This window comes from Aphis gossypii, unplaced genomic scaffold (assembly GCF_020184175.1).
Source record: "Aphis gossypii isolate Hap1 unplaced genomic scaffold, ASM2018417v2 Contig00705, whole genome shotgun sequence".
Lineage (NCBI taxonomy): Eukaryota > Metazoa > Arthropoda > Insecta > Hemiptera > Aphididae > Aphis > Aphis gossypii.
This window is the reverse complement of record NW_026083238.1, coordinates 10991-24224: the sequence shown is the minus strand read 5'-3', so window position 1 is coordinate 24224 and position 13234 is coordinate 10991. Positions and strand designations below refer to the sequence as shown.

The window sequence follows — 13234 nt, the reverse complement described above, 5'->3', positions numbered from 1 at the left end:
AGTTAATCCATTTTTTTTAATTAGTATGTAAAGAACATAAAGAGCGAATGTGTCATTCTAGTTTCTAATTTATAAATTATAAAAAACAATTTTATTGAACTTTTATCATAATGTACATTGTACACATGATATACCATATACCCTTTTACTTTTCCGATATTTTATTTTATTTATATTTTCATCAATATCAAGAAAAAGAACAGAAATGTTTGTGTTATTATAGTATTGGATTATTTTTTGTAAATTAAACTAGTTAATTTAAAAAGTTGAACTTAACTTTAACTAGTTAATGTCCACCTTTGAATATTGTGTTATTCAATAAAAGTACCCTGTAGTTATATATTTAACTTAGGTATACAATGTACCTAGGTAAAATTATATTCATTGCAGGTACATCTTCATTGATGATGCTATTAAGATAAGATCAGATAATATGTAGTATTCTAAAGTTGTTAAATAGGTATATTAAATTACAGTATTATTGTAGTACTATAATAGCAGGTATATTGGAAGTATAAAAATATAAACAATTGTTGCAAAACTGGTATTTTATATTTCCCAAATAATTTGACAAAAAAAAAAAAAATCTTAAATTACAGCTTAGTTTTAAGGTTTAACAAATCATTCAGTTCCCATATTTGTTTTCAGTTTAACTTACTTGGTTATTTAAGTTATACTTATTTTGACTCAATAGACTCAATACTTTACTCAATTTTGAGGATTTTTATTTTTTAAAAATCAATTAAATTAATTAAACAAATAACAATGGAGTCCCAACAACACTTGGTTGATCATGACTATATCTTACCAAGTAAGAATTTATAAAATATTATTTAATACTTTCTTTTTTTAATTAATTTATTTTTTCAGTTCAAAACGTAGCTGAAGCGGCTAATGATTTTGCTGACGGTATACATTGTACATTTATTTATTAGAATATACATTCAAAATCATATTAATAGTTTATTTTTTGGACAATAGATAATTTAATAATAAGCAATATAATATTAAAATAAGCTAATAAAATAACAAATATACAAAACAAAACCATTTAAGCTATTATTCGCTTATAGACAATATTCAGTTTTGGCCAATTGGAGATCGACCAAATTCCTACAAATTAATTCCAAGTGTGCATAGAAAGGAAGAAGTTATCCAGGATAACTTGGGATATGTTTACTTTAGAAGTAAATTGACGGAAAAAAAAATGTAAGTTATTTCTGTTTTGTTCTTCAATTATATTATTATTTTATTTTATGTATACAAATACAAAATGAGCAAAAGCCCAAAAATAAAAAAACGACATAATTTATAAGACATAACAGTGTATTAAATAATGGAAATAGTGAGTATAATTTGATAGATATTGTGTCCATACAAGTTAACCATGAGTACAATTTGGTAATTATTATTCTACTTAAATTTGTTTAATTTATTATTTTTTCTTAATTTATAATTAAATTACTTTATGTATTAGATACTTAAAATGTAGTGAAACATCAAATGGATGCCCAGCTACCGCATCTATTTCGACAATGGTTGAGGATAGTGTATTTTCACTCAAACGACTACACAATCATCCACTTCATTCATCAGACAATAAAGTGAGGGAACTAAGAAATGTACTAGGCGACAAATGTGTACAACGCTCTGCCCGCTCATATTCAGCTCGCACTTTATATGCTGAAAGTATTGTTAGGTAATTATTACTAATTATATTACTATTTAGTGTAAATATTATAATAAGAAATAAATCTTATTACCCTGATTTTATATTTTATTGTTCTATTAGTCACACAGAAGGTGCTACTAATTATACTTTCATACAAGCGGCTGAGAGGATGCGAAAAATACGGAAATCTGTTTTTCCACCCACACCTAAAAATTTGAATAATTTAAACGAATTATTACAATTGGAAAAAAATAAACATTTCACAGTGACATTTCAAGCTCCAGAAAGTTTGTAAGTAGTTTGATAGCTATAGCATACATTTGTATAATAATAATAATTTATAAAACAAAATAGTTACATACAATCATACAACATATTTGCAAAGTCTCTTTAAGTACAATATATACAAATCTATATTTTTGTATATTATAAATAAATAAGTAAGCAGTAATTGAGCTTGATTATAGTTGTTTATACCAATATGTTTTTATAGTTATTTTATTTTTATCTTTATTCATGAAGTTAATAATTATTTTGGTATTTTGTGTATTAAGATTTTACCAAGGACCACTATTACTACCAGATGGGAGATTTGTTGGAGTACTTTTTTCAAATATTAATTTTATTAAAACAATTCAGTGTGAATTACAAAATGTAAGTTACTCTGAATAAGACTATTTCTTGATAACATCATAAACTATAATAATTTTTGTTTATAGGTAAAAATAGCCGGTTGTGACGGTACGTTTAAAACCGTACCAAAAACTTTGGATGGGGATTGTTACCAACTATTCACATTCCAAATCATTTACAAAAATGTTGTAAGTTAAGTGTTTATCATTAACTGTATATATTACTACTCAAGTATAATTATATTATTCTTACAGAGTTTCCCTTTGGTGTATGCTTTATTAAATGGTAAAACGGAAGAAATATATGTGGCATTATTCAAATTTGTCCGTCAAATTGTACCATTAAATTACCACAATGTAACAATAATTACAGATTTTGAGTTAGCCCAAATGAATGCAATTAAATCAATATTTAAAGAAAGTGATCACCAAGGTTGCTATTTTCATTTTTGTCAGGTAATGAATTCATCTATAATTAATTTAATTACAAGTAATTTATGTATTTATTATTATATATAAATAATTAAATAATTACCTTTAAAAATATTTTTAAATTCCTCAAACAGGCTGTTCTCCGTCATTTAAGGTCCAAGGAAGTGGGGATTTATAATCTTGTGAAGACCAACAATATTGCTGCTCGCATCTTCCGAATGGTACCTATTAACAATATTATTATTTTATTATATAATATATTTTATTATTTTCATATAATCGTTGTTTACAAGCCCGGATTAACATTATCGTAGGCCCTAGGCCCCTACCCCCTAGCCCCTGCAGGGCCATTTTCAAGTATTTAAATTATTAAGAAACCTTCTCATTGGATGATAAAGTATGGAATCTCTGTGTTAAGTTTAATAGGCATTTAAACAGTATAAAAATAATCTAAAGATGAACATTTATATATAACTTATACTAATAATCATAATATATATACTTATACAAATTTAACAAATCCAAAACAATTCATTTTACTTCAAATATATATAATTTTTTTTAATTTTGATTTTTAATTTGAGTTATACAGTCTATACAGTAATTAGTATAATAAGCATAATAGGGGACAGAAATAGAAATAAAAGAACAGAGGGACTTGAGTGGAGAAGCCGCCCACCGACGACACTCCGGATATATAATTAAATTTGCAAAAACTATAAAACAAAACCACCCTCTGTTATACCATTTTGAGTTTTACAATAAAATCATAGCCATAATTTAACAGATACTAGCTTTGCCATACCTTCCACCTGATAGAAATGGTCAAATGCCGAATATGTTGGATGGCTTCAATGCAATTTTGATTTGCATAGTCAAGTACCCGGAGATAGCTGATGCATTTCATTCATTTTTATACAATTATGTTTTTGGTTTTTGGTTTGTAAGAATTCGTCCAGAGAGCTTTACCGTCTTCAATAGGACTATAAGGACAAACAACTATGTAGAAAGCTTTCACGCTGCTCTTTTAAAATTTATTAAACCTCATCCAAAAATTTGGGAGTTCATTGGTATAGTTTAATATATCTGAGAATAGCTTGTGTTTATTTATTTGTTATATTTTGAATTGCAGGTGGAAGTGTTTGTTTATTTGTAGCTAATAAAAAATTCCAGACAGAAAAAAAATCTTAGTTTCAAGATCAATAAGATAAAAGGACTCATTAAATATATTTATTTATTTTATTTGTCATGACGCTGTGTTTGTGTTAAATAATTTTATGTTATAGGTTTAGAAAAATAACTGTTTTTGAGTAAATATGGCATCACTTTGGGATCTAATATTATTTAAAACTGCCTGTGAATTTTAGAACAATTGGTTATAATTATATCTACCTAAATGCATGTCAATATTTAGTCATAAAATATATACATACTTAATGGTTCTTTTTTTTTTGTAGATCAAATACGGTTTTTAGAAAACCAACATGTTACTGAATTCCATCAAGTTTCAAACAATATGAAGGTATGCATTGTAAGGTTGACATTAAGAGAACACCATACCCGCATGCATTGTTTCATAAGTTCAAAGCGAATTATGAGCATAAAATGCTTTTACCTTGCCTATAATATTATATAAAAAAAATTACCTTTCTAATAGATTAGTTCGCTTTAAAATCAAACATCATAACAGAATTAAATTAATTATTCAGAATGTACAATAATATGCTATGTTATGCGTTTGTAAGATGAAGACAATGCACGCGAATATGGCATTCCCTAAATTTTAATAATTACTTAGCTATTGCAATAAAATACCTTTTTTTTTAGATTCGTTCTGGTGTTTCTTCTAGAGCTAGAGAATTGAATACTCTAGCAATTAAAAATTTTATTGAACAATTGTTAACTGACAATGCACATGATAGGGTTCAAACCTTTTTACGAAGAGCTGGCCACAGAGTTGATGGATATATTACTCAACAAATTGGCCCATATCCTAGTAAATAAACAATATTTAAATACTGACTGACAATAAGTTTATTCATTAATGTTTTAACTATTACAATTTCTAGACGAACAAGAACTTTTATTGGAAGAAGCATTTGCTAATACTCAAATACTGCTAATAGGAAATAGGCAATAGCCAATAGTGATGGTATATTGGTATCAGAAATTAGTAAGATTAGATCGTCGATAGTACACGATAGTCACCAATACAAGAAACGAATTTGTGGGTATTATCACTGAAAAATAATAATTGTTATTTTTAGAACCTATTACCTATTATATTATTTTATAGAGTAATTACTCTATGCATTATTTTATATTTACAATTATTATTGAGTTCCAAGTTCCAACAACGATAACGGCTGTCAATGACATTAATAATTTGTATGATATTAATATTTAATATATTGCTTGAAAATAAACTAGAGGACATCATACCCGCATGTCTACGAACTTATTTATAATAAATGGAAAGACAAAGCAAATTATTTACGTTCAGCAGATAATTTTATGCTGTTAAGGTTACCTCTAATATTACTAATATTAAAGTTAATTTACCTATTATCGAACTTAAGGGTAATATTATTTAATGTACTAATATCATTCAATATCAGTTTAAATTATTAAAAAAATTAAAAAGGTATTAATAAATATTTATAGTATCTATTTGTTTAAACTTTAGTGTTTATTAATTTATTTCTTATGAAAATTAATTAATTTTTAGTACCTAGTAAATTGTAGGTATTCAATTAAAAACTTTACTGATTATTATTATACACTTATTATTAATAATATTTTTAAAAAAAAGCGGAATACGTGAATACATAATTTATTATACAGTGTTTACAAGCAGTAAACGTTAAATAATTGCACAAACACATTATTTTATTTTTACGTTGGTCACACTACTAATACCAAAATTATTGTATCTCAATCCTTATCAATTTTCTGACAACTACCCTGTACCCTATATCGTTTGTACAACACTATGATAGTCGTAAACCACGATAAGGCTGATAACATACACCGGGACTAACCGATATTTTGATAATATTATTTTAATATAGAATATAGATAAATAGTATATTGTGTGGCAAGGGTGAAAAGTGAGCTATTTCAGTCGCAGGCGACGTATGCGGCACGTCAGTTTCTGGTTGTGCATGGGATATGCGACCAGCATTTGTGGAGATTTCCACTTTTCACCAGGCACTATATTAGCGTTTTTCAATTTTCCACCCGCTGAACGGAAAGAGATCACTTTCCAACGCTTCAACCGCGGTATAAAACTAAACTTTCGGTGCAGGTGTGACAAAAAAATAATTATTTTTGTTGTGCGCAAACCAGTTGCACATTTAATATAACCATGTGCGCCAAACGAGTCCGATTTTTCAGTTAAAAATTATGGATTGTGCGCAAACAAGTTGCAGCCCATTACATGCCATTGAAGAAGAATCGGTAATTGCATTGCATACCTATGTTGCGTCCCGACTAGGTCGATTCATGCATCAACGTACAAATGAATACGTCGTGTTATTCAAGTATAAGTTAACGTTTATTAAAATATTTCTTGCACGAATACAGTTGTTATAGCTTAAGATTAAATTATATATAGTAAGATGGTGAGTGGTGTGTTTACACCTGCCTCAGAAACTGATATCAAAATTACTTGAATGGTGTTACGACCGGCCTCTAAGTGTCATAGATATACTGCAAATATTGGTTGATATATTATGTAGTAGACATAGTTGTTACCCTTTAAGCTTTAGACTTGCTTCTAGTTACCCCAATAATGGTAGTAACAACTCTAGCTTGTTTCTAAATATTCTACCAACACTCTGCATTACCTTTTTAACTTCCCTATTCTGAAGCATTTTGAGTTTGTTTGTCGTGGTTAAGACTATAGGTTTTCCTTCTAATTTACTGGTTTGTATTTGTCTGTCTAAACTGTTTGACATTGACCCGATACAAGTAGCAAATCCTTATTATTTATCATAGTGAATTCAAAATCCACTATGACAAATTTAATCTTGTCACTGTAACATAATATAATAATTAATATATATATCTATATATATATATATATATATATATATAATATTAATTCCTTCCTTCCTCTCTTTTTTTTTTTTTTTTACTTTTTATTCTACTCCAGACGCTTGTATTAGTCGTCTGTTAATATTGCTAATTGGCTACACGTTGGTTCACGTATATTGCGCACTAATATTATTAAATTAAGTGTCATAGTAATGATTCCGATTATTCTATTCATTTCGATCATTGTATAAGGTATATGTAGTTGTTCGTTCGCTATGTACATATGGTTTGTCAAACACGTAGATTCATTATGAATGTTATTTTTGTTCAGCAAGTGTTGGAATGCGTGATTGTCGTGTCTAAGTGAATGGCGTAGCATTATTAGGTATAGTATACGTCTGGGTATTCTTTCTTGAATTGGCATGTTTTAGTTAACTACTTAATACTTAAATTTGAAATGTATATATAAAAGTCTATCTTGACTCTCATGTTCTCTTATCTGTAACATGATAAGAATGAGAAGATTTAATGTAATATTTATTATATTTGCGTAACTTCATTAATTTCTCTGACAATATTAAATGTCGTCTAGTTCTATTTATCGATCGTATTTGATTTATTTTATGTCTATATTTATATTAAGTATCCCGGCTACCATTATTAAAATAAAATAGAATAGGTATGAGTGAAGGTCTGGTAGTATCCTTATTGTTTTGTTTGTCCTTTTCTTCTTATAAGTTGTTCAATCCTCTATGGATTTTGAGTATTGTCCTAAGTCAATTATTTTATTACGGAGTTGGTATGCGTGTTTCTACTACTAATTTTTCTTTTTAAGGCGTGGGAATTGTTAAGTTTGTTGTGATACCTACATTGAAATTAAATCCTTGTAGCGTGTTGAGTTTAAATGCCTACTTGGTGTTAAACACCATTTGTGGCGTATAACCCCTACAGTCTTCGTTTAGTGTTAGCACCCCATTTCCAGTTAGTTGTATATTTATAGCCTGATCTCTGTTTTCGCATGAGACAGCTACATTGTCAGTTGTTTTTATTGTATAAACCATGCATTTTGATAATGTAAACGGTGATAGATACTACAAGTAATGTCAAGATAGTGTATGGACAAGATATTGGTATGCTTGACGGTTTTTACGAACAATTCGACTTCACACGGTAATTCACTTTCTCCTAGTCTTAAGGGTTGTGTCTCGGGACATAAAGTTCCAATGTAATTGCCGGCAACATAACTAAATGATTCATACATAATGTAAGATAATATTCATGGTTTTCGAGATTTCTATGTATGAGTATTCAGGAATATATGAATATAGTGATCATTTTTTACTACTGGAAGTGGTATTACGTGATTAATGTTAATTCTACTGAATTTAACTAAAATAGTGCCGTCGGAAAAGAAGCCTCTTTTTTCACGGAGGTTATCACCTTCTCTTCTCTACATCGTGGGCCCTACAATGTCTAGAAATTTTTTCAAATGGTTCGGAACTTGTTGATGTAATTAGCATAGGTTGCTTTACCTTTTTATTTGTAACTTTATTAAAAAAATCAGTGTATAATGTGTTTACAAAATAAAGGAGTAGTAACTGTTAATTATGTTACAAATAAAAACTTGTTATTGTTACTCTGTCTGTACGTCTGTAGTCTGTACTACAGTAGCAACAATTGTTAATTGTTTTAAACCACCGCTGAAGAAGTGTAGACACTGCTGTACTCTTAAAGTCTGTGAGTAGTGTACTATGAAGTAGTCTGTTTACCTATAAAAAAAATAATTCCTTGACTGTTACAGACTATTAAAGCATGGTGACATGGCTTCAACAACTAATACTACTGCCTACTATATAGTATTATTCAGTAAAATTTTTAGTTAACTCAATATTTTTTTAAATTTTCACAAATAATATCAAACACCATAACATATTATATATTTGTTTAATCTATAAGACAAGTACCTATATGATATGTATACTAATATTTTTTGGTTAACTTATTAGATAACTAGTTAGTGAACTGGCTCTGTTAGACAATCAAATATGATCATTTTACTAATTACAGAAAACGCAGTACTCAGCCTAACCTAAGGTATGTCATACCATCTTGTTGGCCAACCTTAATGCCCAGTGATATGGAAAAATTAAACATGCAATTTTCCATACTCTTAAATTGACAAAACTGTACAAATTACAAATTTTATTTACACTTAGTTTAAAATAAACATAACACAAATAAACACTATTAACTTATCGTATTATTATTATTACAAATAATAACCTAACCTATACACTTATAGAACAAGGTTTGAGTAGTGAGTTCTTATGTTCTAAATAACATGTCAAGAGAATAAAAAAAAATAGTTTATTTTTATGTATAACAATTTTTTTTTTTTTTTATATAACAAAACATTGTAGGATTACATATAAAAATAATAAGCACATACATTTTGAATGAAAAAAGTTTGTTAATATATTTTAAACACAATTACATCTTAAGAAAACAACTTATTTTAATGTCACAAGGGCAAGCTTTTTTCAAAATTTATATTTTGCATATATGTCATATTTTAATTAAATATCTATATTAATATTTTATACCTACATAGTTTATTAATTCTAGTTAATGTTTATTTTTCATCTTTAGTAAAATTTAATATAATATGTTCTACATTTTTAAAATAGGTACAATTTGCAGACACAGAATTATTAAAATTTTGATCAGTTTTTTCAATCATACATTTATAATTCCTGTATTTGATACACTTTTTAGTGAAATTATATACTTGCATATAAATCATATAATACATTTTTGATGCACAAATAAGTTCATATTCTACAATAATTTTTTCATAAAAACCAGGCTCATCATGAATTTCTAATTTCTATTAATATTATTATGAGTCACTATAAAAATTTTCCCATCATTTTAAAGTCCAGGTCTATGGAAAATGTATTTCTAACTTGATGATACAGTTAACCAAAATTTTTGTTACGCAGATATGCAAAATATGAGTAATGATTATGTATTCAAGAAATTAGAAACGATTCTCCAATAACACCAAAAACAATAGTAAAATTTAAAAGTGGCCCTAATAATATTAATAGAAATTAGAAATTCATGAAGGGCCTGGATTTTATGAAAAAATTATTGTAGAATAAGAACTTATTTGTGCATTAAAAATGTATTATATGCAGGTATGTTATTACTTACTAAAAAAATGTTAATCTTTTAATTTATTACTTTAATATAAACTATTTCTAATATTTAACAATAAATAGACTACAACACCATCATTTACCAAAAGGCAGATACAGGCTTAAGGCATAGGGGGCAATGCAATAGCTGCTAATAGACAACATTTTTTTTTTATTATATTTAACTTAATAAAATCTTTGCCTCCCCCCATTTCTCTAGTTTGTATCTGCCTTTTACAAAATATCTAATGTCAGTATTTGGCATCTCACTATGTAAAACAATACAATTTAAAATTAAAATACATTATATTATGTTCTTTTAATACTTTATATTGAAATTCATCATGCATCATAAAAACAAATACTTAGTAGCAATCTAAGTATAATAATTAATCATAGATTTTAGACAACCAAAAGATTTTTTTTAAATTATTTATTTGATTTATACTAGAATTTTTACTTATTTTATTTTACAATACCTAAATTTCTATTTTACTAATCAATGCACCAGCAAGCTATAAATTTCAGAATTATCTTTTACGATTTAAAATTTAAATGATTGATGTTTGTACCTTATTTAAATTTAAGTATGGAATGTCACAAATTACAATACATTTTTTTTCATTTACAATTTTAGTTTTATATACATATAAAATGGTTGGTAATAGTTTCCTCTGGAATGTTTGGAATGTTGGTTGTATTCAATTGTTTACACTTCTTTCAAATTTAGTTGATAAGGTATTTTAAAAAATACAATAAAAACCTAATTACTTGAATAATATTTCACTTAAAATATGTAGGTACTAAGTATACAAAACCATATTTTTTATTTTGTCGCATATTGAAATATTAAAATCCAATATAGAAACCAATATTTTTATTTTTATTGTTCCAGTTGTAAATTGGAATATTGTTTTAATATGTATCATTCAAATCATCTGGATATTTTTTGTGAATACAGAAAATCTTAGAATATCATTATTAAGAATTTTAGTATGCTATAGATTTTTTAAAATGGCATTGACTATAGAGCAACTATCAATCTTAAAGTCCTACTGGATTGTATTATCAAAATATTACCATATATTGACTGGAATAATTTATTAACAGTTCAATAATCCATATGAATTGCAACAAAAATGTATAGAGCTGATGTATTAACTGAAATCAAAATGTTTATAAATAATTATAATAAGAATTATTTATAATATTTTTACATATAACAATATGGTGACCAGAAGTACTATTTTTCATAGGATAGTACTCTTTTTTGATGCAAGTCGTAGTGTCATTAAAAATAGTGTTAAGTATATGAAATTGCAATTTTTTTGAAATATTATTAGGTACTACATGTTTATGATTTTTTATAATTTAGTATTAATTTATATTTATGGTTCGAGCTAATGCAATCTAATTGTTGTTAGCATAGTTAATTTAATTTGTTAATTTTTCCTATATTTTAACAAAATTTTGTATTAATTTATTCAAATTTTCCACTTGATATTTTACCTTCAAAAAAATAACTAAAATATTTATAGATACTTTAGTTTAAGTTACTTAAATTTCATAGAATTGTTATCATAAAGACACACTCTAACGAGTTGACATAATAATTTTAATAATTAGTTTTTTAGTATCTACCTAGGTAATAATAATTAATTAAAAAAATACAATTATAATGGTCTATATGGGCAAAATGGGTGTATGCATTGGCAATTACGACAGAGGAGAAGCTAAAATTTAATTTTTATATCTGGTCACCATACATTAACTACAATAGTGTAACGTGCCACGTTCCAATCAGTTGAATGATGTCGAATCGGAAAGGTTGTGTGAAATAAATGAAACTCTCGAAATTATTCTAAGTGTGTTTATTCGGAAAATATTCTAAGTCCAATTGATTTAATAATTTAAACTGTGAAAAAATTCTAAGTCCAGGAGACATAAATATTAACTGGGTGACGTGAAGGTGCTTGCTCTAACTCTGTGGATCACGTCTAAAATGTGCCTAATCTGGACCCCCTTATATATCGTCCAGAAGCCCCGCGGTACCTTCAGGTCCCTGCTGGTCATCTGCACCTGCATCCGCTTCTTCCCACGCCTCTGCATTATCTCTGCGGTAATGTGCGTCAATCATATATCGATGATTTCCTGTGAAATCGCAAGCGCGCGTATGATGATGTCGCGTGTGACCATGAACGATCCCGCTACTATACAGTGTGTGATAATATATTATGTTATTACGGATGCGGGGCCAGTATTTCCAAGAAAAAGCTGCTTGCTCCGCTGCTTCTAATTTAGAGGGTTATAGGCCTACAGCGCCTTCGCCTATTAATTTAACTATGGGTTTGAGTGGTTTTTCCCTCACTTTTAGGCATACAATTATTGGACAATTACTGGTCTTTATCTACCACGAACCCGTCCATGAGTTCTAGGAATATTCCCAATTGGATTTGGTCATTATTATCTACGTTTTAGTACCTTTGTATATTATATTTAATGTATGAGACATCCAGAGCACGTTGCACCTCCCCACGAAAAAAAAGGTTATGTCTTCAAGGACAGAAATCTTTCAAAGTTTAGTACAAAATGGTTTAATTACAATCATTACAATGTTATAGTGTTTACAATAATCAATTACAAGTTATTGAAATAAGACATGCATTACAATTTCTGTATGCTTTTCATTTAAAATTTTTCGTTAATAATATGACGTATATGTTTTATACATAGTTTTGATTAAATATTGTTTGATTAAATATTTGGTTATAGTATAATTCAATGTTAAATATGTTGGTTGTTTCTTATAATTTATAATTGTGATTACAATAAATATATGGTTAGTATAATGTGTTGATTACAATAGTTTCTTATATGGTAAATTAATTAATACAATAATATTTTTTTCTTATATAATATGTTAGTAATATAAAATCTATAAAGTTTCCCATAATTCAATTTATTCCATATCTCAATATAACTTATTCGTACAGTATGTTTCTTAACTCTAAGTGCATATATATATTTATTATTTTCCAGTTTGTATGTTATTTTTATTTTATTTACTCAATCAAGATTCGGGACCATGGAATGACATACTAATCATTTGAAGTAGTCGTCCACATTGACAACAACCCTAATGATTAATACGTTTACTTGATCACTCTTTACTCATTGGGGATGCCATAGAATCCACCCCATCGATCATATGTCAAATGTTATGTCGATAGTGTTTCGTACAGCCCCAACCACTTCGTTTT

The 13234-nt window shown here is 27.5% G+C and overlaps 1 protein-coding gene across 2 annotated transcripts; it reads left to right on the top strand.

The window, feature by feature from the left end:
• Nucleotides 1-244: 244 nt before the first annotated feature.
• On the top strand, nt 245-4705 carry LOC126555088 (uncharacterized). Of its 2 annotated transcripts, XR_007606764.1 has the most exons (12): nt 245-811; nt 871-909; nt 1074-1209; nt 1478-1699; nt 1793-1963; nt 2227-2326; nt 2392-2493; nt 2560-2760; nt 2871-2957; nt 3524-3806; nt 3869-4258; nt 4564-4699. XR_007606764.1 is itself a non-coding variant. In XM_050210053.1 (11 exons), exons 1-11 carry the CDS (start codon nt 766-768, stop codon nt 3925-3927), a joined length of 1446 nt encoding a protein of 481 aa, XP_050066010.1. In that variant the 5' UTR covers nt 245-765; the 3' UTR covers nt 3928-4705. The 2 variants fall into 2 exon arrangements, 1 of the variants encoding a protein (XP_050066010.1); XM_050210053.1 differs by having other exon boundaries at nt 3869-4705.
• Nucleotides 4706-13234: the final 8529 nt, after the last annotated feature.